The 24,543-nt window shown below is 45.3% G+C and overlaps 1 protein-coding gene across 1 annotated transcript in view; it reads left to right on the forward strand.

Moving 5' to 3' along the window:
* COL22A1 (collagen type XXII alpha 1 chain) overlaps window positions 1-24,543 on the forward strand; it is a 515,443-nt gene that overhangs the window by 313,912 nt on the left and 176,988 nt on the right. The window contains exons 28-32 of the mRNA XM_075316011.1: window positions 2,874-2,927; window positions 4,249-4,293; window positions 5,063-5,125; window positions 9,469-9,522; window positions 9,859-9,900. Coding sequence (XP_075172126.1) covers window positions 2,874-2,927; window positions 4,249-4,293; window positions 5,063-5,125; window positions 9,469-9,522; window positions 9,859-9,900 — 258 coding nt within the window. The remainder of the gene's footprint in view (window positions 1-2,873; window positions 2,928-4,248; window positions 4,294-5,062; window positions 5,126-9,468; window positions 9,523-9,858; window positions 9,901-24,543) is intronic.

Raw genomic sequence — 24,543 nt, forward strand, 5'->3', positions numbered from 1 at the left:
ACACTCATCAATCACACTCCAACCTCTCCACCATGGCCAAGACCAAAGAATTGTGTAAGGACACCAGGTACAAAATTGTAGACCTGCATAAGGCTGGGATGGGGTACAGGACAATAGGCAAGCAGCTTGGTGAAATGGCAACAACTGTTGGAGCAATTATTAGAAATTGGAAGAAACACAAGATGACAGTCAATCTTACTCGGCCTGGTGCTACATGCAAAATCTTGCTTCATGGGGTAAGGATGATTCTAAGAAAGGTCAGGAATCTGCCCAGAACTACACAGGTTGACCTGGTCAGTGACCTGAGGAGAGCTGGGACCACTGTCTCAAAGATTACTGTTAGTAACACACTATGTTGTCATGGATTAAAATCTAACAGGTCAGGCAAAATCCCCCTGCTCACATCGGCACATGCCCAGGCCCATATGAAGTTCATCAATGACCATCTGCATGATCCAGAGAAGGCATGGGACAAGGTCATCTTATCAGATGAGACCAAAATAGAACTTTTTTATATCAACTCCACTCGCTGTGTTTACAGAAAGAAGGGTGAGTATAAACTCAAGAACACCGTCCCAATTGTGAAACTTGGGGGTGGAAACATCATACTTTGGGGGTCGGGGTTCTGCATAGAAGACAGGACAACTGCATTGTATTGAAGGGAGGATGGATGAAGCCATGTATCGTGAGATTTTGGCCAACAACCTCATTCCCTCAGTAATAATGTGACGCCCCTGGACTATTCAGGTGGTCACAGGGTTCTGCACAATCTTCCCTCCCCATGCAGTATTCAACCCCTCATGGTTCTGGGTCTCCATCCTGCAGTACTGCCTCCACCAGCATTCACAAATCTTAGATACACTTTGCACCACACCTGTCAGGCACACCAGTGGCTGCTTAAGCAGGAATAGGGCCACCCACCTAGGGGTTAGGCAGGGAGGTGGGAGGTGTTAGTTGAATTCTGTGGTAGCCCTCGAGCTGTGAGGAGCTCTGAGGAAGTTGGGAGTTGGCGCTCCCAGGGGAGAGGAAAACTAGGTCACAGACGGTGGTCTGGACTTAGAGGAGTCTGACCCCCGGTCGCAGGGGGATTGAGGCTAGGTGCCTGGAACCCATCATGGAGGACGGCCAGCAGCCTGGTCCTATCACCGGTCCGGGACAGAAGGCACAGCGGGGTACACAAACCCTAGGTCGGGTAGAAGCTTCAGGCAACCCGGCAATTAACCTGAGGAGAACGGGGCCTTTATGGACTGTTCCCACCAGCTCAGAGATTGGGAGGACTAGCGCAACGAGGGGGATAGGGCTTTCCTTGCAAACAGCCCACTAAAATCCCAAGCGCTAGCTCCTGAGAGCAGGCTCCTTCACTTAGCCACAGTGGGGAGCGGGGCCCAGATAGCTCCAAGCTACTGGACCACAACGGACAATCTAAAACTTAGTGTCAGGAGGCAGGTTACAGCAGGGGACGGGACCCGAACGAGCTCCCCTCGAAAGGCAACGGCGTTCAGAGACTTGGTTTACCCTGTTGTCAGCGTCTGCTTTATTGCTGAGTGAGTACTTGACTGATCCCTGCACTGAGTCCCAACACCTTCAAACAGAGTCCCGGGGCATGTCCCTACCCATGGAGGGCAACGTCACCTGGCTGCCCCACTCCATCACCTCGGGTACTCCTAACAGCAGCGGCGGTACTTCCATTTACCATACACCATGGGTGGCGTCACGAACTATACCAAATCCCCTGTACATACTCCCCTTTCATTAGAGCGTGGCCCCTAGCCCCCGGGTCCAGAAACCCTCGAGCCACGAATGAACAAGACCCCCGGATCCGAGCGGTTCAATCCGCTGCTGGGGCGGCACAATAACATTAAAGATGGCTCGTGGCTGGGTCTTCCAGCATGACAATGACCTGAAACACACAGCTACTGTCAAGTAAGGAACAGCTCCGTAAGAATCATTTCAAGGTCATGCAGTGGCCTAGCCAGTCTCCAGACCTGAACCCAATAGAGAATTTATGGAGGAGCTGAAACTCAATGTCACCCAACATCAGCACCGAAACCTAAAAGATCTGAAGAAGATCTCTATAGAGGAGTGACGTGAAAGATCTGGAGAAGATCTGTATGGAGGAGTAACCTGAAAGATCTGGAGAAGATCTGTATGGAGAAGTGACCAGAAAGATCTGGAGAAGATCTGTATGGAGCAGTGACCTGAAAGATCTGAAAAAGATCTGTATGGAGGAGGGACCTGAAAGATCTGGAGAAGATCTGTCTGGAGGTGTGACCTGAAAGATCTGGAGAAGATCTGTATGGAGGAGTGACCAGAAAGATCTGGAGAAGATCTGTATGGAGGAGTGACCTGAAAGATCTGGAGAAGATCTGTATGGAGGAATGACCTGAAAGATTTGGAGAAGATCTGTATGGAGGAGTGACCTGAAAGATCTGGAGAAGATCTGTATGGAGGAATGACCTGAAAGATCTGGAGAAGATCTGTATGGAGGAGTCGCCGAAATCCCTGCTGCAGTGTGTGCAAACTTGGTCAAGGCTACCGAAAAACGCCCGACCTCTGTAACTGCAAACAAAGGTTTCTACCAAATATTAAGTTCTGCTTTTCTATTGTATCAAATACTTATTTTGTGTAATAAATAACTAATTATTAATAAATCATACAATGGAATTTTCTGGATCTTTTTATTCTGTCACAGATGAAGTTATTTATGATAAAAATGACTGATCTCTCCATTCCGTGTAGGGGGAAAACTTGCAAAATTGGCAGAAGATCAAATACTCATTTCCCCACTGTATGTGACTCCTCTACACACTATATTCTATGGATGGAGTAGATATAAAAGAATATTGTGACTTTACAGATATTTCTCATCTTAGGGTGAACAAGGAGAACGCGGCTTAGATGGATCTCTGGGCCCCACCGGGCCACGGGTAAGTTACAAGCAATTGAAACCTTTCCTATGACCGCCCGGCCATGGATGATATTCAGTCCCTGATGTAGACGTCTCCATCTTGTGGCTCTTGGCTGTTGATTTGTTAGTTTGTTAATAAATCTTGTTCCATCATTAATAAATGGATATATATCTAATTTATAGTGATATGTGCCCAATATTACCAAATATTACCACCATGTAAGTGCTAAGTAACGCGGCCGAGCGCCCAATAATGTTTAATAGAGGACACTTTTAATTCCTGTCTAATACTTGTGCAACACGACTCTCTCAGTTATCAAATCTCAGTTATGGACTCTTGACACCTCGTATGTGGTCAATGCGGTCCTGTGACTTTAGGTGTAAATATATTTGTGACCACAAGGTGGCAGCAGATGCTTATGTTTATAATTGCATGAGCTAGGTTATTATTATTATTATTATTATTATTATTATTATTATTATTATTATTACTATACAATAATTCATGTATTATTCGTTATATTATTAATATTTATTCATTATTATTACTATTATTATTACTAAGATAATATATTAACATTATTAATAACAAATAATAATATAATAATGTTTTATTATAAATTTAATTTTATTGATAATAATGTTGATGACTATTTTTTTATAACATTATTATTATTATTATTATTATTATTATTATTATTATTATTATTATTATTATTATTATTATATTGTTATTAATAACACAGGCTAATAATAATAATAATAATAATAATAATAATAATAATAATAATTGAATGCTTATTCATTTAATTTTATTGATAATAATGATGATGACTATTTTTATATTATTATTAATAATAATAATGATAAGATAATAATATTATTAAGAACAACAACAAATAATAATAATGTTATAAAAATAGTCAGCATCATTATCAATAAAATAAAATTAATAAGCTTTCAAACATTATTATTATCATTGTTGTTATTATTATTATTATTATTATTATTACTACTATTACTGTTATGTGTTGTTTTTAATAATATTACTATATTCTCTTATTAATAATAATAATAATAATAATAATAATGTAATAAAAATAGTCATCATCATTGTTATCAATAAAAATCAATTATTAAGCATCCAAACATTAGTATTATTAATAATAATAATAATAATAATAATGCTATTATTACTACTACTACTACTACTACTACTACTAAGAATAATAATAATAATAATAATAATAATAATAATAATAATAATAATTAATAATGATATTTTACTTATATATTTTCATTTGCTGTGCTTTTATACTGTGGTGTCCTTTCTTTCACAGGGACAGCCTGGTGAGCGCGGACTGTCCGGCCGTCCTGGAGAAAAGGTGAAATATATATATTTTTACATTGGATTCCATTTATTATCATATATATAAAACACATCACCTTATATAAAGGCGGCTCTATTGGCAGGCAGAAAACCAGCTCTGCGGACGGCCATGGATGTATTTTTCACCTGTGACCAATAAACTCAGTTTTAATTCCTTTTCAAAATCAATATATTCTTATTAAAAGTGTCACTCCGCATCATAAAACTCATCCATTGATTGAAGGGTTAATGATTGTCCTGGGTCAGGGAGCAATCGGCGATGTCAGCAGCGGTGGGGGAAAATCAATCTGTTAATTGCCCTCTCCTGAAAGGTGGAAGCGGCTGGTGATGGAGAACGTCCATTATATATTATCCCTACAATATAGACCGCGGTGTGGCTCTAGTGCGGTCTGGAGTCCTCCTCTGATATTGATCGTTTTCTCATAGTCTAAGAAAGTAGGGAAGAATTAAGAAGCATCATGGCTGCCATTGCATGGTGTCACACAGCTTTCCCAGAGTCCGGAAGGGCACATTTGTCTGATTATGCTGGATCCCGCTCTCCTATTCCATTGCCGTCAGTGCATACGTATAATGCTAAGGATGAAACAAGGCACAAGTCCATCGAGTCCAACATCTACATAACATGTAAATCAAGAGGAAGGTGAAGACCCCACGGGGAGACGCCTCATCTTAGGGGGAAAAGCCATAAACGGAAGTCCGGCAAATTCCCTGAATCAACAAATGTATACAAGAATTGTTATTTATTGATTACCATTATTTCATAGGGTGAAGGTGGTCCCCCGGGATTGTCAGGAGGAGACGGCAAGAGGGGAGAGAAAGGAGACCAGGTAACGCAAAAACAGGAAGAAATGTACTTTATTCTAGACTATTTTTATTATTATTATTATATTTTAGTATTTTATTAGTAGTAGCAGTAATATTATATATTATTATTATTATATTTTAGTATTTTATTAGTAGTAGCAGTAATATTATATATTAGTATTATTATATTTTAGTATTTTATTATTAGTAGTAGCAGTAATAGTATTATATGTTGTTATTATTATTATTACTATTATTATTATTATTAGTAGTAGTAGTAGTAGTAGTAGTAGCAGTATTGTTTATTATATTTTAGTTTTTTTATTAGTAGTAGTATTTGTATGATATATATTATTATTAGTAGTAGTAGTAGTAGTAGTAGTAGTAGCAGCAGTATTGTTTATTATATTTCAGTTTTTTCATTAGTAGTAGAATTTGTATGATATATATTATTATTATTATTATTATTATTATTATTATTATTATTATTATTATTAGTAGTAGTAGTAGTAGTAGAAGTAGTAGCAGCAGCATTGTTTATTAGATTTTAGTATTTTTATTAGTAGTAGTATTTGTATGATATATATTATTATTATTATTATTATTAGTGTTAGTAGTAGTAGTAGTAGTAGCAGCATTGTTTATTAGATTTTAGTATTTTTATTAGTAGTAGTATGTGTATGGTATATATTATTATTATTATTATTAGTAGTAGTAGTAGTAGTAGTAGTAGTAGCAGCATTGTTTATTATATTTTAGTTTTTTATTAGTAGTAGTATTTGTATGATATATATTTATTATTATTATTAGTAGTAGTAGTAGTAGTAGTAGTAGCAGTATTGTTTATTATATTTTAGTTTTTTTATTAGTAGTAGTATTTGTATGATATATATTATTATTATTATTATTATTATTATTATTATTATTATTATTAGTAGTAGTAGTAGTAGCATTGTTTATTAGATTTTAGTATTTTTATTATTAGTAGTAGTATGTGTATGATATAGTTTATTATTATTATTAATAATAATAATAATAATAATATTGTCACGAGGTCCTTCTACAATAAAATACAATCAACAGAGTGAGAGATGATTGAGCAATCCAAAGAACATTTATTCCAAGCAAGTCAGAAGGTTCATAAAATAATCCACCACACAGAGGGTAAAATAGTCCAGTAATGGCATAAATGTCCCGGGATGAGTCACAATCCTCCAGCAGTCCTTCTCTAGGGAAATTGGGGTTTCTCACAGTCTCTCTGGGGTGTAATCTTCTCCCTCAGAGGATCAATCTAAGGGGTGCTTCACACATAGCGAGATCGCTACCGAAATCGCTGCTACGTCACGGTTTTGGTGACGCAGCAGTGACCTCATTAGCGATCTCGCTGTGTGTGACACTGAGCAGCGATCTGGCCCCTGCTGTGAGATCGCTGCTCGTTACACACAGTGCTGGTTCGTTTTCTTCAAAGGCGCTCTCCCGCTGTGATGCACACATAGCTGTGTGTGACAGCGAGAGAGCGACGAAATTAAGCGAGCAGGGAGTTGGAGCCGGCATCTGGCAGCTGCGGTAAGCTGTAACCAAGATAAACCTCGGTTAACCAAGGGAAGCCCTGTCCTTGGTTACCCGATATTTACCTTCGTTACCAGCCTCCGCTGCTCTCGCTGCCAGTTCCGGCTCTCTGCTCTCTGCACATGTAGCTGCAGTACACATCGGGTAATTAACCTGATGTGTACTGTAGCTAGGAGTGCAGGGAGCCAGAGCTAAGCAGTGTGCTCGGCTCCCTGCTCTCTGCACATGTAGCGACGTTATGATCGCTGCTGCGTCGCTGTGTTTGACAGCTAAACAGCGATCATAACAGCGACTTACAAGGTCGCTGTTACGTCACCGAAAATGGTGACATAACAGCGACGTCGTTGTCGCTGTTGCTATGTGTGAACCCAGCCTTACTCCTTCTCTCTTGAAGTTCTCAGACACACTCAAGAATCTCCCAGGTAAACAGAGAGTTTGGGTGGATCCCAGGCCCCCTCCCCCAGATTTAGGAACAAAAGCCCGGCAGGGGGTGATTACCCTAACTTAACAGGACAATGTACACAGAATGGACAGAACACCACGCCTAAAATACGAAGCTACACAAAATGATACACAACCCCCATATTCCACCATCACAAATATATTTAATTGATTTTTATTATTCTTAGTATTATTATTAGTATTATATAGTTAATAATAATAATTAATTAATCATCTGTAGTAGCACTATTTGTATTACTAGATGTAGTTGGACATACTAACCTAAAATACTAACTTACACAAAATGATACCCAACCCCCCATATTCCACCATCACAACCTCCCCTTCCTTCTTAATAAGTGAGTACGCCATGAGGTCTACACAGTCCTCCAGCCAATTCAATATCAATCCCTGGTCCATGATGTGTCGCCTCTGGTCACAAAATCCAGTGACTCTCTGTCCATCCAGCACAACCTCCTGTAAGTGCTTACTTTGATGGTGAGAGGAACTCGGGGCTGTGGCTCGCACCCCATAAACCCCTAATGGTCGACCACGAGTGTCTCAGCCGTTAGGCAAGTCAACCTTAAGTGGTAAGAACTCTTCCGCCATTGTATTTGGCTGTAGAGAATGAACAGGCTGATTTGGTGCAAAGTCATTCTTCAATCGACCAGCAGGGCAAGTGTTTTGCAAATGCCCAGGCTGCCCACATCGATAACATCTCCTCTGCGTCATACTCCTTCCAATGTGCATTCTGGATAAGGCAGTAGGAGAACCTGGTGACAAAGGTCAGAAACATCTATGGTGCAGGGGTCAGCAGCACACTCCAGTGGAGGTAGTGGTAACTCTTCCTCAGGCGGGATGGACTGCACAAAATGCACTGGACGAGATGGAGGTGTGTGGGGGTGGACTCCATTGCTTCTTGTCTCCTCTGTGCTTGGTGAGCAGCCTCCTCCTTATACTTCTTAGATATCCCTTGACCCAGAACCGCCATCTCTTCTTCACACCACATCAACCACTGGCTTTTTGGGGCAGGGATCCCAGTCTCCAGCTTTTGTCCACTAGACATCTGGGAGGAGGGGGTTCTGGCTGGCACCCACCAGTAGATCAATTAAGGTCTCTTTAGTCAGTCCCTGGTAGCTGAGGCCTAGATCCCTGGCTCTCTCCTTTAGACTGGAAGCAGTCCAGTTTCTGTACTCACTCTGTGGATGGATCTCCATTGGGCTGTGCTCTGTTGATCCCACTGCTGCCACCAGTTGTGATGGGGTCCTTCTCCGATATCCCACAACAGAGCGAGAGATGGGTGAGCAATCCAAAGAGCATTTATTCCAAGCAAATCAAACGGTCCATAAAATAATCCACCATACAGAGGGTGAAATAGTCCAGTAATGGCATAAATGTCCCAGGGAGCAGTCACAATCCTCCAGCAGTCCTTCTCCAGGGAAATCGGGGTTTGTCACAGTCTCTCTGGGTTGTAATCTTCTCCCTCAGAGGATCAATCTTACTCCTTCTCTCTTGAAGTTCTCAGCCAGACTCAAGAATCTCCCAGGTAAACAGAGAGTTTAGGTGGATCCCAGGCCCCCCTCCCCCAGATTTAGGAACAGAAACCCCGCAGGGGGTGATTAACCTAACTTAACAGGACAATGTACACAGAATGGACAGAGCACCACGCCTAAAATAGGAACCTACACAAAATGATACACAACCCCCATATTCCACCATCACAAATATATTTAATTGATTATTATTATTATTATTAGTAGTAGTAGTAGTAGTAGTAGTAGTAGTAGTAGTAGTAGTATATAGTTAATAATAATAATTATTTGTAGTAGCACTATTTGTATTACTAGATGTAGTCGGACATACTAACCCTGGCTATTGATTATTGCGCATGTGCCGAGCTGTGGTAAGAGGGAGAGAAATATTCGTAAAGTGCCGTGGAATATGTTGGTGCTATATAAATGAAAAATATTATTATAAAACTATTTTGTATTTATATTGTGATTATTATTATTATTAATATTATTATTATTAATAATAATAATAATAATAACATTAGAATTAGTTTTACTATAAGGCTCTGTGCATACTTTGAATATCTGCACCAGGTTTTTCTGACCATGAAGCCCTCTGTACGAAAAATACAAGTTATATATTATTTTTATTTGTGTTTTTTATGCTTTTTTTTGCTTGTTTTTTTTTTTTCTCCATTGATTTGAATTAGTAATCAATGCTGCAAATGTGCTGCAAGTTATTATTATTTTTTATTATTATTTTTATTATTATTATTTATCACCTGTATTATTATTGTAAATGATGTGCAGACTATTTTTCCTTCTTTTCCATTTTACGTCTATAGGGCGAGAGTGGCATTGCCGGACCAATAGGACCTAAGGGAGATAGAGGAGATAAGGTATTTACATGGGACTGCCCTGGACGGGGTTGGATACCTGCTGTCACCACATTGTATATTATTAATCTCATTATTCGCTATTAATCAATGTGTCCCCCTCCTCCGCCGCAGGACACAATTACCAATAACCAATAATTATTATCATTATCTCAGGGGCTGATGAACGGTTACTTTATTTTCTTTCCTTTTTTAGTTTTCTGCCCCTTTAATTTTCAGTATTTTACTTGTGAACACAATTCTGGATTCTCTTTATTTCCCAGTAATTGATTTCTTGCTGTCATTTTTTATGTTACATTTTTATATCTTTTTACTTACCTGTTGTTCGTCGCTCCTTAGGGTTCGGTTGGTCTTCCTGGTGTGCCGGGGACGGCCGGGGCGGTAAGTTTTACACGGAGCGATTTACAAAAAGTGTCAGTGCTGCCCTCTAATGGCGTTAAGCTATTGGGTACAATTACACTCACTAACCAGCCCCCGAATAGGGGGGAAAGGAAGAAAGAATGAGGTCATGTCTCCCATACATAACACAAAGGATGCCCACTTTCCTGTCTCTGTATAGGACATGTTCAGAAGCAGCACTGAGGACATTATTCAGCCATACTGAGCAGTGTAGCTGTGACTCTGCTTTGGTGTGAGATAAACACTTACTAGAAAGCACCGGCATGGAGGAAAATAAGCAGTTTAGCTGTGAATCCTGCTCTGAGGTGAGATAAACACTTACTAGGTAGCATCATGAAGGACGATAATAAAGTAATACTAAGCAGTGTAAATGTGAATCCAGCTATGAAGTGAGATAAACACTTACCAGGAAGCAGCATCATGCAGAAAAATAATAAAGCAGTACTAATCGGTGTAGCTGTGATTCTTGTTCTGAGGTGAGACAAACACTAGGAAGCAACAGCATGAAGGAAAATAATAAAGTAATACTGAGCAGTGTAGCTATGATTCCTGCTCTGAGGTGAGACTAACACTTACTAGGAAGCAACAGCATGAAGGAAGATAATAAAGTAGTACTAAGCAGTGTAACTGGGAATCCTGCTCTGAGGTGATATAAACACTTACCGGAAAGCTGCAGCCTGGAGGAAAGTAATACAAAAGTACTTAGGAGTCTAGCTAAGAATCCTGCTCTGAGGTGAAATTAACAATGACTAGGAAGTAGCAGCATGAAGGAAAATAATAAAATAATACTAAGCAGTGTAGCTATGAATCCTGCTCTGAGGTGAGATAAACACTTACTAGGAAGCAACAGTATGGAGGAAGATAATAAAGTAGTACTAAGCAGTGTAAATGTGAATCCTGCTCTGAGGTGAGATAAACACTTACCAAGAAGCAGCTTCATGCAGGAAAATAATTAAGCAGTACTAATCGATGTAGCTGTGAATCTTGTTCTGAAGTGAGACAAACACGTAACAGGAAGAAACAGCATGAATGAAAATAATAAAGTAATATTAAGCAGTATAGCTAAGAATCCTGCTCTGAGTAAAATAAACACTTACTATGAAGCAACAGCATGAAGAATAATAATAAAGTAGTACTAAGCAGTGTAGCTGTGAATCTTGCTATGAGGTGAGATTAACACTTACTAGGAAGCAGCAGCATGAAGGAAAGCAATAAAGCAGTACTAAGCAGTATAAGTGTGAATCCTGCTCTGGGGTGAGATAAACAATTACTAGAAAGCTGCAGTTTGGAGGAATGTAATACAGGAGTACTTAGAAGTATAGCTATAAATCCTGCTCTGAGGAGAAATAAACAATTACTAGGAAGCAGCAGCATGAAGTAAAATAATAAAATAATACTAAGCAGGGTAGCTATTAATCCTGCTTTAAGGTGAGATAAACACTTACTAGAAGGCAACAGCATTAAGGAAAATATTAAAATATTACTGAGCAGTGTAACTGGGAATCCTGCTCTGAGGTCATATAAACACTAGAAAGCTGCAGCCTGGAGGAATGTAACACAGAAGTACTTAGGATTATAACTGTGAATCCACTCTAGTGTGGGATAAACACTAGAAAGCAGTTGCCTAGAGGAAAGTTACACAGCAGTACTAAGGAGTGTGGCTGTCAATCTGCTCCAGGGGTGAGATAAACACTTAATAGAAAACAGTAGCCTGAAGGAAAACAATAAAGCAGTATTAAGCAGTATAGGTGTGAATCCTGCTCTGGGGTGAGATAAACACTTACTAGAAAGCAGCAGCATAGAGGAGAATAGTACAGCAGCACTGAGGAGTGTAGCTGTGAATCCTGCTCTGAGGGTGAGCTAAATGAAATAAACAGCAGCAGCATGATGAAAAATAATACCGCAGTACTGAAGAGTGCAGATTTGAGTTCAGCTCTGAAGTGAGATAATCACTCTTAATTACACTTATTAGAAAGGAGCGACATGGAAAACATTATTCAGTACTAAGCAGTGTAGCTGTGAATACAGCTGGGGGGAGATAAACACTTTTTAGGCACAGCAGCAGACATGGTATAAAGGATATCTTCCCTCAGTATATGAATCCGCTCAGCTCCCCCTTATCAATAACAGGGTGCCTGCAGATTAGCGACAGGTTCCCTTTTAGAGATAACAGTCTCCTGGCAGCAGCCACCACTAGGGGAGCTGTATTCAGTGAGATCTGGAGCTCCCCCTAATGGTGACTGCAGGAAGCCCTCTGCTATAAACTGTATTCAGTGATCTGTGGAGCTCCCCCTAGTGGTGACTGCAGGAAGCCCTCTGCTATAAACTGTATTCAGTGATCTGTGGAGCTCCCCCTAGTGGTGACTGCAGGAAACCCTCTGCTATAAACTGTATTCAGTGATCTGTGGAGCTCCCCCTAGTGGTGACTGCAGGAAGCCCTCTACTATAAACTGTATTCAGTGATCTGTGGAGCTCCCCCTAGTGGTGACTGCAGGACGCCCTCTGCTATAAACTGTATTCCGTGATCTGTGGAGCTCCCCCTAGGGGTGACTGCAGGAAGCCCTCTGTTATAAACTGTATTCAGAGACCTCAAGAGCTCCCCCTAGCGGTGACTGCAAGAAGCCCTCTGCTATAAACTGTATTCAGTGTGCTCTGGAGCTCCCCCTAGTGGTGACTGCAGGAAGCCCTCTGCTATAAACTGTATTCAGTGTGCTCTGGAGCTCCCCCTAGTGGTGACTGCAGGAAGCTCTCTGCTATAAACTGTATTCAGTGATCTGTGGAGCTCCCCCTAGGGGTGACTGCAGGAAGCCCTCTGCTATAAACTGTATTCAGTGATCTGTGGAGCTCCCCCTAGTGGTGACTGCAGGAAGCTATCTGCTATAAACTGTATTCAGTGATCTGTGGAGCTCCCCCTAGTGGTGACTGCAGGAAGCCCTCTGCTATAAACTGTATTCAGTGATCTGTGGAGCTCCCCCTAGTGGTGACTGCAGGAAACCCTCTGCTATAAACTGTATTCAGTGATCTGTGGAGCTCCCCCTAGTGGTGACTGCAGGAAGCCCTCTACTATAAACTGTATTCAGTGATCTGTGGAGCTCCCCCTAGCGGTGACTGCAGGAAGCCCTCTACTATAAACTGTATTCAGTGATCTGTGGAGCTCCCCCTAGCGGTGACTGCAGGAAGCCCTCTGCTATAAACTGTATTCAGTGATCTGTGGAGCTCCCCCTAGTGGTGACTGCAGGAAGCCCTCTGCTATAAACTGTATTCAGTGATCTGTGGAGCTCCCCCTAGTGGTGACTGCAGGAAGCCCTCTGCTATAAACTGTATTCAGTGATCTGTGGAGCTCCCCCTAGTGGTGACTGCAGGAAACCCTCTGCTATAAACTGTATTCAGTGATCTGTGGAGCTCCCCCTAGTGGTGACTGCAGGAAGCCCTCTACTATAAACTGTATTCAGTGATCTGTGGAGCTCCCCCTAGTGGTGACTGCAGGACGCCCTCTGCTAAAAACTGTATTCAGTGATCTGTGGAGCTCCCCCTAGGGGTGACTGCAGGAAGCCCTCTGTTATAAACTGTATTCAGAGACCTCAAGAGCTCCCCCTAGCGGTGACTGCAAGAAGCCCTCTGCTATAAACTGTATTCAGTGTGCTCTGGAGCTCCCCCTAGTGGTGACTGCAGGAAGCCCTCTGCTATAAACTGTATTCAGTGTGCTCTGGAGCTCCCCCTAGTGGTGACTGCAGGAAGCCCTCTGCTATAAACTGTATTCAGTGATCTGTGGAGCTCCCCCTAGTGGTGACTGCAGGAAGCCCTCTACTATAAACTGTATTCAGTGATCTGTGGAGCTCCCCCTAGTGGTGACTGCAGGACGCCCTCTGCTATAAACTGTATTCAGTGATCTGTGGAGCTCCCCCTAGGGGTGACTGCAGGAAGCCCTCTACTATAAACTGTATTCAGTGATCTGTGGAGCTCCCCCTAGGGGTGACTGCAGGAAGCCCTCTGCTATAAACTGTATTCAGTGATCTGTGGAGCTCCCCCTAGTGGTGACTGCAGGAAGCTATCTGCTGTAAACTGTATTCAGTGATCTGTGGAGCTCCCCCTAGTGGTGACTGCAGGAAGCCCTCTACTATAAACTGTATTCAGTGATCTGTGGAGCTCCCCCTAGTGGTGACTGCAGGAAGCTCTCTGCTATAAACTGTATTCAGTGATCTGTGGAGCTCCCCCTAGGGGTGACTGCAGGAAGCCCTCTGTTATAAACTGTATTCAGAGACCTCAAGAGCTCCCCCTAGCGGTGACTGCAAGAAGCCCTCTGCTATAAACTGTATTCAGTGTGCTCTGGAGCTCCCCCTACTGGTGACTGCAGGAAGCCCTCTGCTATAAACTGTATTCAGTGTGCTCTGGAGCTCCCCCTAGTGGTGACTGCAGGAAGCCCTCTGCTATAAACTGTATTCAGTGATCTGTGGAGCTCCCCCTAGTGGTGACTGCAGGAAGCCCTCTACTATAAACTGTATTCAGTGATCTGTGGAGCTCCCCCTAGTGGTGACTGCAGGACGCCCTCTGCTATAAACTGTATTCAGTGATCTGTGGAGCTCCCCCTAGGGGTGACTGCAGGAAGCCCTCTACTATAAACTGTATTCAGTGATCTGTGGAGCTCCCCCTAGGGGTGACTGCAGGAAGCCCTCTGCTATAAACTGTATTCAGTGATCTGTGGAGCTCCCCCTAGTGGTGACTGCAGGAAGCTATCTGCTATAAACTGTATTCAGTGATCTGTGGAGCTCCCCCTAGTGGTGACTGCAGGAAGCCCTCTACTATAAACTGTATTCAGTGATCTGTGGAGCTCCCCCTAGTGGTGACTGCAGGAAGCTCTCTGCTATAAACTGTATTCAGTGATCTGTGGAGCTCCTCCTAGTGGTGACTGCAGGAAGCCCTCTACTATAAACTGTATTCAGTGATCTGTGGAGCTCCCCCTAGTGGTGACTGCAGGACGCCCTCTGCTATAAACTGTATTCAGTGATCTGTGGAGCTCCCCCTAGGGGTGACTGCAGGAAGCCCTCTACTATAAACTGTATTCAGTGATCTGTGGAGCTCCCCCTAGGGGTGACTGCAGGAAGCCCTCTGCTATAAACTGTATTCAGTGATCTGTGGAGCTCCCCCTAGTGGTGACTGCAGGAAGCTATCTGCTATAAACTGTATTCAGTGATCTGTGGAGCTCCCCCTAGTGGTGACTGCAGGAAGCCCTCTACTATAAACTGTATTCAGTGATCTGTGGAGCTCCCCCTATTTGTGACTGCAGGAAGCTCTCTGCTATAAACTGTATTCAGTGATCTGTGGAGCTCCTCCTAGTGGTGACTGCAGGAAGCCCTCTACTATAAACTGTATTCAGTGATCTGTGGAGCTCCCCCTAGTGGTGACTGCAGGAAGCTCTCTGCTATAAACTGTATTCAGTGATCTGTGGAGCTCCCCCTAGTGGTGACTGCAAGAAGCCCTCTACTATAAACTGTATTCAGTGATCTGTGGAGCTCCTCCTAGTGGTGACTGCAGGAAGCCCTCTGCTATAAACTGTATTCAGTGATCTGTGGAGCTCCCCCTAGTGGTGACTGCAGGAAGCCCTCTGCTATAAACTGTATTCAGTGATCTGTGGAGCTCCCCCTAGTGGTGACTGCAGGAAGCCCTCTGCTATAAACTGTATTCAGTGATCTGTGGAGCTCCCCCTAGGGGTGACTGCAGGAAACCCTCTGCTATAAACTGTATTCAGTGATCTGTGGAGCTCCCCCTAGGGGTGACTGCAGGAAGCCCTCTGCTATAAACTGTATTCAGTGATCTGTGGAGCTCCCCCTAGTGGTGACTGCAGGAAGCTCTCTGCTATAAACTGTATTCAGTGATCTGTGGAGCTCCCCCTAGTGGTGACTGCAGGAAGCCCTCTGCTATAAACTGTATTCAGTGATCTGTGGAGCTCCCCCTAGTGGTGACTGCAGGAAGGCCTCTGCTATAAACTGTATTCAGTGATCTCTGGAGCTCCCCCTAGTGGTGACTGCAGGAAGCCCTCTGCTATAAACTGTATTCAGTGATCTGTGGAGCTCCCCCTAGTGGTGACTGCAGGAAGCTCTCTGCTATAAACTGTATTCAGTGATCTGTGGAGCTCCCCCTAGTGGTGACTGCAGGAAGCTCTCTGCTATAAACTGTATTCAGTGATCTGTGGAGCTCCCCCTAGCGGTGACTGCAGGAAGCCCTCTGCTATAAACTGTATTCAGTGATCTGTGGAGCTACCCCTAGTGGTGACTGCAGGAAGCCCTCTGCTATAAACTATATTCAGTGATCTCTGGAGCTCCCCCTAGTGGTGACTGCAGAAAGCCGTCTGCTATAAACTGTATTCACTGATCTGTGGAGCTCCCCCTAGTGGTGACTGCAGGAAGCCCTCTGCTATAAACTGTATTCACTGATCTGTGGAGCTCCCCCTAGTGGTGACTGCAGGAAGCTCTCTGCTATAAACTGTATTCAGTGATCTGTGGAGCTCCCCCTAGGGGTGACTGCAGGAAGCCCTCTGCTATAAACTGTATTCAGTGATCTGTGGAGCTCCCCCTAGTGGTGACTGCAGGAAGCTCTCTGCTATAAACTGTATTCAGTGATCTGTGGAGCTCCCCCTAGTGGTGACTGCAGGAAGCCCTCTACTATAAACTGTATTCAGTGATCTGTGGAGCTCCCCCTAGTGGTGACTGCAGGAAGCCCTCTGCTATAAACTGTATTCAGTGATCTGTGGAGCTCCCCCTAGTGGTGACTGCAGGAAGCCCTCTGCTATAAACTGTATTCAGTGATCTGTGGAGCTCCCCCTAGTGGTGACTGCAGGAAGCTCTCTGCTATAAACTATATTCAGTGATCTCTGGAGCTCCCCCTAGTGGTGACTGCAGAAAGCCCTCTGCTATAAACTGTATTCACTGATCTGTGGAGCTCCCCCTAGTGGTGACTGCAGGAAGCCCTCTGCTATAAACTGTATTCACTGATCTGTAGAGCTCCCCCTAGTGGTGACTGCAGGAAGCCCTCTGCTATAAACTGTATTCAGTGATCTGTGGAGCTCACCCTAGTGATGACTGCAGAAAGCCCTCTGCTATAAACTGTATTCAGTAATCTGTGGAGCTCCCCCTAGTGGTGACTGCAGAAAGCCCTCTGCTATAAACTGTATTCAGTGAGCTCCGGAGCTCCTCCTAGTGGTGACTGCAGGAAGCCCTCTGCTATAAACTGTATTCAGTGATCTGTGGAGCTCCCCCTAGGGGTGACTGCAGGAAGCCCTCTGCTATAAACTGTATTCAGTGATCTGTGGAGCTCCCCCTAGTGGTGACTGCAGGAAGCCCTCTGCTATAAACTGTATTCAGTGATCTGTGGAGCTCCCCCTAGTGGTGACTGTAGGAAGCCCTCTGCTATAAACTGTATTCAGTGATCTGTGGCGCTCCCCCTAGTGGTGACTGCAAGAAGCCCTCTGCTATAAACTGTATTCAGTGATCTGTGGAGCTCCCCCTAGTGGTGACTGCAGAAAGCCCTCTGCTATAAACTGTATTCAGTGAGCTCCGGAGCTCCTCCTAGTGGTGACTGCAGGAAGCCCTCTGCTATAAACTGTATTCAGTGATCTGTGGAGCTCCCCCTAGGGGTGACTGCAGGAAGCCCTCTGCTATAAACTGTATTCAGTGATCTGTGGAGCTCCCCCTAGTGGTGACTGCAGGAAGCCCTCTGCTATAAACTGTATTCAGTGATCTGTGGAGCTCCCCCTAGTGGTGACTGCAGGAAGCCCTCTGCTATAAACTGTATTCAGTGATCTGTGGCGCTCCCCCTAGTGGTGACTGCAAGAAGCCCTCTGCTATAAACTGTATTCAGTGATCTGTGGAGCTCCCCCTAGTGGTGACTGCAGGAAGCTCTCTGCTATAAACTGTATTCAGTGATTTGTGGAGCTCCCCCTAGTGGTGACTGCAGGAAGCACTCTGCTATAAACTGTATTCAGTGATCTCTGGAGCTCCCCCTAGTGGTGACTGCAGGAAGCCCTCTGCTATAAACTGTATTCAGTAATCTGTGGAGCTCCCCCTAGTGGTGACTGTAGGAAGCCCTCTGCTATAAACTGTATTCAGTGATCTGTGGAGCTCCCCCTAGTGGTGACTGCAGGAAGCCCTCTGCTATAAACTGTATTCAGTGATCTGTGGAGCTTCCCCTAGTGGTGACTGCAGGAAGCCCTCTGCTATAAACTGTATTCAGTGATCTGTGGAGCTCCCCCTAGTGATGACTGCAGGAAGCCCTCTGCTATAAACTGTATTCAGTGATCTGTGGAGCTCCCCCTAGTGGTGACTGCAGGAAGCCCTCTGCTATAACCTGTATTCACTGATCTGTGGAGCTCCCCCTAGTGGTGACTGCAGGAAGCCCTCTGCTATAAACTGTATTCAGTGATCTGTGGAGCTCTCCCTAGTGGTGACTGCAGGAAGCCCTCTGCTATAAACTTTATTCAGTGATCTGTGGAGCTCCCCCTAGTGGTGACTGCAGGAAGCTCTCTGCTATAAACTGTATTCAGTGATCTGTGTAGCTCCCCCTAGTGGTGACTGCAGGAAGCCCTCTGCTATAAACTGTATTCAGTGATCTGTGGCGCTCCCCGTAGTGGTGACTGCAGGAAGCCCTCTGCTATAAAATGTATTCAGTGATCTGTGGAGCTCCCCCTAGTGGTGACTGCAGGAAGCCCTCTGCTATAAACTGTATTCAGTGATCTGTGGAGCTCCCCCTAGTGGTGACTGCAGGAAGCCCTCTGCTATAAACTGTATTCAGTGATCTGTGGAGCTCCCCCTAGTGGTGACTGCAGGAAGCCCTCTGCTATAAACTGTATTCAGTGATCTCTGGAGCTCCCCCTAGTGGTGACTGCAGGAAGCCCTCTGCTATAAACTGTATTCAGTGATCTGTGGAGCTCCGCCTAGTGGTGACTGCAGGAAGCCCTCTACTATAAACTGTATTCAGTGATCTGTGGCGCTCCCCCTAGTGGTGACTGCAGGAAGCCCTCTGCTATAAACTGTATTCAGTGATCTGTGGAGCTCCCCCTAGTGGTGACTGCAGGAAGCCCTCTGCTATAAACTGTATTCAGTGATCTGTGGAGCTCCCCCTAGTGGTGACTGCAGGAAGCCCTCTGCTATAAACTGTATTCAATGATCTGTGGCGCTCCCCCTAGTGGTGACTGCAGGAAGCCCTCTGCTATAAACTGTATTCAGTGATCTGTGGAGCTCACCCTAGTGGTGACTGCAGGAAGCCCTCTGCTATAAACTGTATTCAGTGATCTGTGGAGCTCCCCCAAGTGGTGACTGCAGGAAGCCCTCTGCTATAAACTGTGTTCAGTGATCTGTGGAGCTTCCCCTAGCGGTGACTGCAGGAAGCCCTCTGCTATAAACTGTATTCAGTGATCTGTGGAGCTCCCCCTAGTGGTGACTGCAGGAAGCTCTCTGCTATAAACTGTATTCAGTGATCTGTGGAGCTCCCCCTAGTGATGACTGCAGGAAGCCCTCTGCTATAAGCTGTATTCAGTGATCTGTGGAGCTCCCCCTAGTGGTGACTGCAAGAAGCCCTCTGCTATAAACTGTGTTCAGTGATCTGTGGAGCTCCCCCTAGTGGTGACTGCAGGAAACTCTCTGCTATAAACTGTATTCAGTGATCTGTGGAGCTCCCCCTAGTGATGACTGCAGGAAGCCCTCTGCTATAAGCTGTATTCAGTGATCTGTGGAGCTCCCCCTAGTGGTGACTGCAAGAAGCCCTCTGCTATAAACTGTGTTCAGTGATCTGTGGAGCTTCCCCTAGTGGTGACTGCAGGAAGCCCTCTGCTATAAACTGTATTCAGTGATCTGTGGAGCTCCCCCTAGTGATGACTGCAGGAAGCCCTCTGCTATAAACTGTATTCAGTGATCTGTGGAGCTCCCCCTAGTGGTGACTGCAGGAAGCCCTCTGCTATAACCTGTATTCACTGATCTGTGGAGCTCCCCCTAGTGGTGACTGCAGGAAGCCCTCTACTATAAACTGTATTCAGTGATCTGTGGCGCTCCCCCTAGTGGTGACTGCAGGAAGCCCTCTGCTATAAACTGTATTCAGTGATCTGTGGAGCTCTCCCTAGTGGTGACTGCAGGAAGCCCTCTGCTATAAACTTTATTCAGTGATCTGTGGAGCTCCCCCTAGTGGTGACTGCAGGAAGCTCTCTGCTATAAACTGTATTCAGTGATCTGTGGAGCTCCCCCTAGTGGTGACTGCAGGAAGCCCTCTGCTATAAACTGTATTCAGTGATCTGTGGCGCTCCCCCTAGTGGTGACTGCAGGAAGCCCTCTGCTATAAACTGTATTCAGTGATCTGTGGCGCTCCCCCTAGTGGTGACTGCAGGAAGCACTCTGCTATAAACTGTATTAAGTGATCTGTGGAGCTCCCCCTAGTGGTGACTGCAGGAAGCCCTCTGCTATAAACTGTATTCAGTGATCTGTGGAGCTCCCCCTAGTGGTGACTGCAGGAAGCCCTCTGCTATAAACTGTATTCAGTGATCTGTGGAGATCCCCCTAGTGGTGACTGCAGGAAGCTCTCTTCTATAAACTGTATTCTGTGATCTGTGCAGCTCCCCCTAATGGTGACTGCAAGACGCCCTCTGCTATAAACTGTATTCAGTGATCTGTGGAGCTCCCCCTAGTGGTGACTGCAGGAAGCCCTCTGCTATAAACTGTATTCAGTGATTTGTGGAGCTCCCCCTAGTAGTGACTGCAGGAAGCCCTCTGCTATAAACTGTGTTCAGTGATCTGTGGAGCTCCCCCTAGTGGTGACTGCAGGAAACCCTCTGCTATAAACTGTATTCAGTAATCTGTGGAGCTCCCCCTAGTGGTGACTGCAGGAAGCCCTCTGCTATAAGCTGTATTCAGTGATCTGTGGAGCTCCCCCTAGTGGTGACTGCAGGAAGCCCTCTGCTATAAACTGTATTCAGTGATCTGTGGAGCTCCCCCTAGTGGTGACTGCAGGAAGCCCTCTGCTATAAACTGTATTCAGTGGTCTGTGGAGCTCCCCCTAGTGGTGACTGCAGGAAGCCCTCTGCTATAAACTGTATTCAGTGATCTGTGGAGCTCCCCCTAGTGGTGACTGCAGGAAGCCCTCTGCTATAAACTGTATTCAGTGATCTGTGGAGCTCCCCCTAGTGGTGACTGCAAGAAGCCCTCTGCTATAAACTGCATTCAGTGATCTGTGGAGCTCCCCCTAGTGGTGACTGCAAGAAGCCCTCTGCTATAAACTGCATTCAGTGATCTGTGGAGCTCCTCCTAGTGGTGACTGCAGGAAGCTCTCTGCTATAAACTGTATTCAGTGATCTGTGGAGCTCCCCCTAGTGGTGACTGCAGGAAGCCCTCTGCTATAAACTGTATTCAGTGATCTGTGGAGCTCCCCCTAGTGGTGACTGCAGGAAGCTCTCTGCTATAAACTGTATTCAGTAATCTGTGGAGCTCCCCCTAGTGGTGACTGCAGGAAGCCCTCTGCTATAAACTGTATTCAGTGATCTGTGGAGCTCCCCCTAGTGGTGACTGCAGGAAGCCCTCTGCTATAAACTGTATTCAGTAATCTGTGGAGCTCACCCTAGTGGTGACTGCAGGAAGCCCTCTGCTATAAACTGTATTCAGTGATCTGTGGAGCTCCCCCTAGTGGTGACTGCAGGAAGCCCTCTGCTATAAACTGTATTCAGTAATCTGTGGAGCTCCCCCTAGTGGTGACTGCAGGAAGCCCTCTGCTATAAACTGTATTCAGTGATCTGTGGAGATCCCCCTAGTGGTGACTGCAGGAAGCCCTCTGCTATAAACTGTATTCAGTGATCTGTGGAGCTCCCCCTAGTGGTGACTGCAGGAAGCCCTCTGCTATAAACTGTATTCAGTGATCTGTGGAGCTCCCCCTAGTGGTGACTGCAGGAAGCCCTCTGCTATAAACTGTATTTAGTGATCTGTGGAGCTCCCCCTAGTGGTGACTGCAGGAAGCACTCTGCTATAAACTGTATTCAGTGATCTGTGGAGCTCCCCCTAGTGGTGACTGCAGGAAGCCCTCTGCTATAAACTGTATTCAGTGATCTGTGGCGCTCCCCCTAGTGGTGACTGCAGGAAGCACTCTGCTATAAACTGTATTAAGTGATCTGTGGAGCTCCCCCTAGTGGTGATTGCAGGAAGCTCTCTGCTATAAACTGTATTCAGTGAGCTCCGGAGCTCCTCCTAGTGGTGACTGCAGGAAGCCCTCGGCTATAAACTTTATTCAGTGATCTGTGGAGCTCCCCCTAGTGGTGACTGCAGGAAACCCTCTGCTATAAACTGTATTCAGTGATCTGTGGAGATCCCCCTAGTGGTGACTGCAGGAAGCCCTCTGCTATAAACTGTATTCAGTGATCTGTGCAGCTCCCCCTAATGGTGACTGCAGGAAGCCCTCTGCTATAAACTGTATTCAGTGATCTGTGGCGCTCCCCCTAGTGGTGACTGCAGGAAGCCCTCTGCTATAAACTGTATTCAGTGATCTGTGGAGCTCACCCTAGTGGTGACTGCAGGAAGCCCTCTGCTATAAACTGTATTCAGTGATCTGTGGAGCTCCCCCAAGTGGTGACTGCAGGAAGCCCTCTGCTATAAACTGTATTCAGTGATCTGTGGAGCTCCCCCTAGTGATGACTGCAGGGAGCCCTCTGCTGTAAGCTGTATTCAGTGATCTGTGGAGCTCCCCCTAGTGGTGACTGCAAGAAGCCCTCTGCTATAAACTGTGTTCAGTGATCTGTGGAGCTTCCCCTAGTGGTGACTGCAGGAAGCCCTCTGCTATAAACTGTATTCAGTGATCTGTGGAGCTCCCCCTAGTGATGACTGCAGGAAGCCCTCTGCTATAAACTGTATTCAGTGATCTGTGGAGCTCCCCCTAGTGGTGACTGCAGGAAGCCCTCTGCTATAACCTGTATTCACTGATCTGTGGAGCTCCCCCTAGTGGTGACTGCAGGAAGCCCTCTGCTATAAACTGTATTCAGTGATCTGTGGAGCTCCCCCTAGTGGTGACTGCAGGAAGCCCTCTGCTATAAACTGTATTCAGTGATCTGTGGCGCTCCCCCTAGTGGTGACTGCAGGAAGCACTCTGCTATAAACTGTATTCTGTGATCTGTGCAGCTCCCCCTAATGGTGACTGCAAGACGCCCTCTGCTATAAACTGTATTCAGTGATCTGTGGAGCTCCCCCTAGTGGTGACTGCAGGAAGCCCTCTGCTATAAACTGTATTCAGTGATTTGTGGAGCTCCCCCTAGTAGTGACTGCAGGAAGCCCTCTGCTATAAACTGTGTTCAGTGATCTGTGGAGCTCCCCCTAGTGGTGACTGCAGGAAACCCTCTGCTATAAACTGTATTCAGTAATCTGTGGAGCTCCCCCTAGTGGTGACTGCAGGAAGCCCTCTGCTATAAGCTGTATTCAGTGATCTGTGGAGCTCCCCCTAGTGGTGACTGCAGGAAGCCCTCTGCTATAAACTGTATTCAGTGATCTGTGGAGCTTCCCCTAGTGGTGACTGCAGGAAGCCCTCTGCTATAAACTGTATTCAGTGGTCTGTGGAGCTCCCCCTAGTGGTGACTGCAGGAAGCCCTCTGCTATAAACTGTATTCAGTGATCTGTGGAGCTCCCCCTAGTGGTGACTGCAGGAAGCCCTCTGCTATAAACTGTATTCAGTGATCTGTGGAGCTCCCCCTAGTGGTGACTGCAAGAAGCCCTCTGCTATAAACTGCATTCAGTGATCTGTGGAGCTCCTCCTAGTGGTGACTGCAGGAAGCCCTCTACTATAAACTGTATTCAGTAATCTGTGGAGCTCCCCCTAGTGGTGACTGCAAGAAGCCCTCTGCTATAAACTGCATTCAGTGATCTGTGGAGCTCCTCCTAGTGGTGACTGCAGGAAGCTCTCTGCTATAAACTGTATTCAGTGATCTGTGGAGCTCCCCCTAGTGGTGACTGCAGGAAGCCCTCTGCTATAAACTGTATTCAGTGATCTGTGGAGCTCCCCCTAGTGGTGACTGCAGGAAGCTCTCTGCTATAAACTGTATTCAGTAATCTGTGGAGCTCCCCCTAGTGGTGACTGCAGGAAGCCCTCTGCTATAAACTGTATTCAGTGATCTGTGGAGCTCCCCCTAGTGGTGACTGCAGGAAGCCCTCTGCTATAAACTGTATTCAGTGATCTGTGGAGCTCCCCCTAGTGGTGACTGCAGGAAGCCCTCTGCTATAAACTGTATTCAGTAATCTGTGGAGCTCCCCCTAGTGGTGACTGCAGGAAGCCCTCTGCTATAAACTGTATTCAGTGATCTGTGGAGATCCCCCTAGTGGTGACTGCAGGAAGCCCTCTGCTATAAACTGTATTCAGTGATCTGTGGAGCTCCCCCTAGTGGTGACTGCAGGAAGCCCTCTGCTATAAACTGTATTCAGTGATCTGTGGAGCTCCCCCTAGTGGTGACTGCAGGAAGCCCTCTGCTATAAACTGTATTTAGTGATCTGTGGAGCTCCCCCTAGTGGTGACTGCAGGAAGCACTCTGCTATAAACTGTATTCAGTGATCTGTGGAGCTCCCCCTAGTGGTGACTGCAGGAAGCCCTCTGCTATAAACTGTATTCAGTGATCTGTGGCGC

This window comes from Anomaloglossus baeobatrachus, chromosome 6 (genome assembly GCF_048569485.1).
Source record: "Anomaloglossus baeobatrachus isolate aAnoBae1 chromosome 6, aAnoBae1.hap1, whole genome shotgun sequence".
NCBI classification, from domain to species: domain Eukaryota; kingdom Metazoa; phylum Chordata; class Amphibia; order Anura; family Aromobatidae; genus Anomaloglossus; species Anomaloglossus baeobatrachus.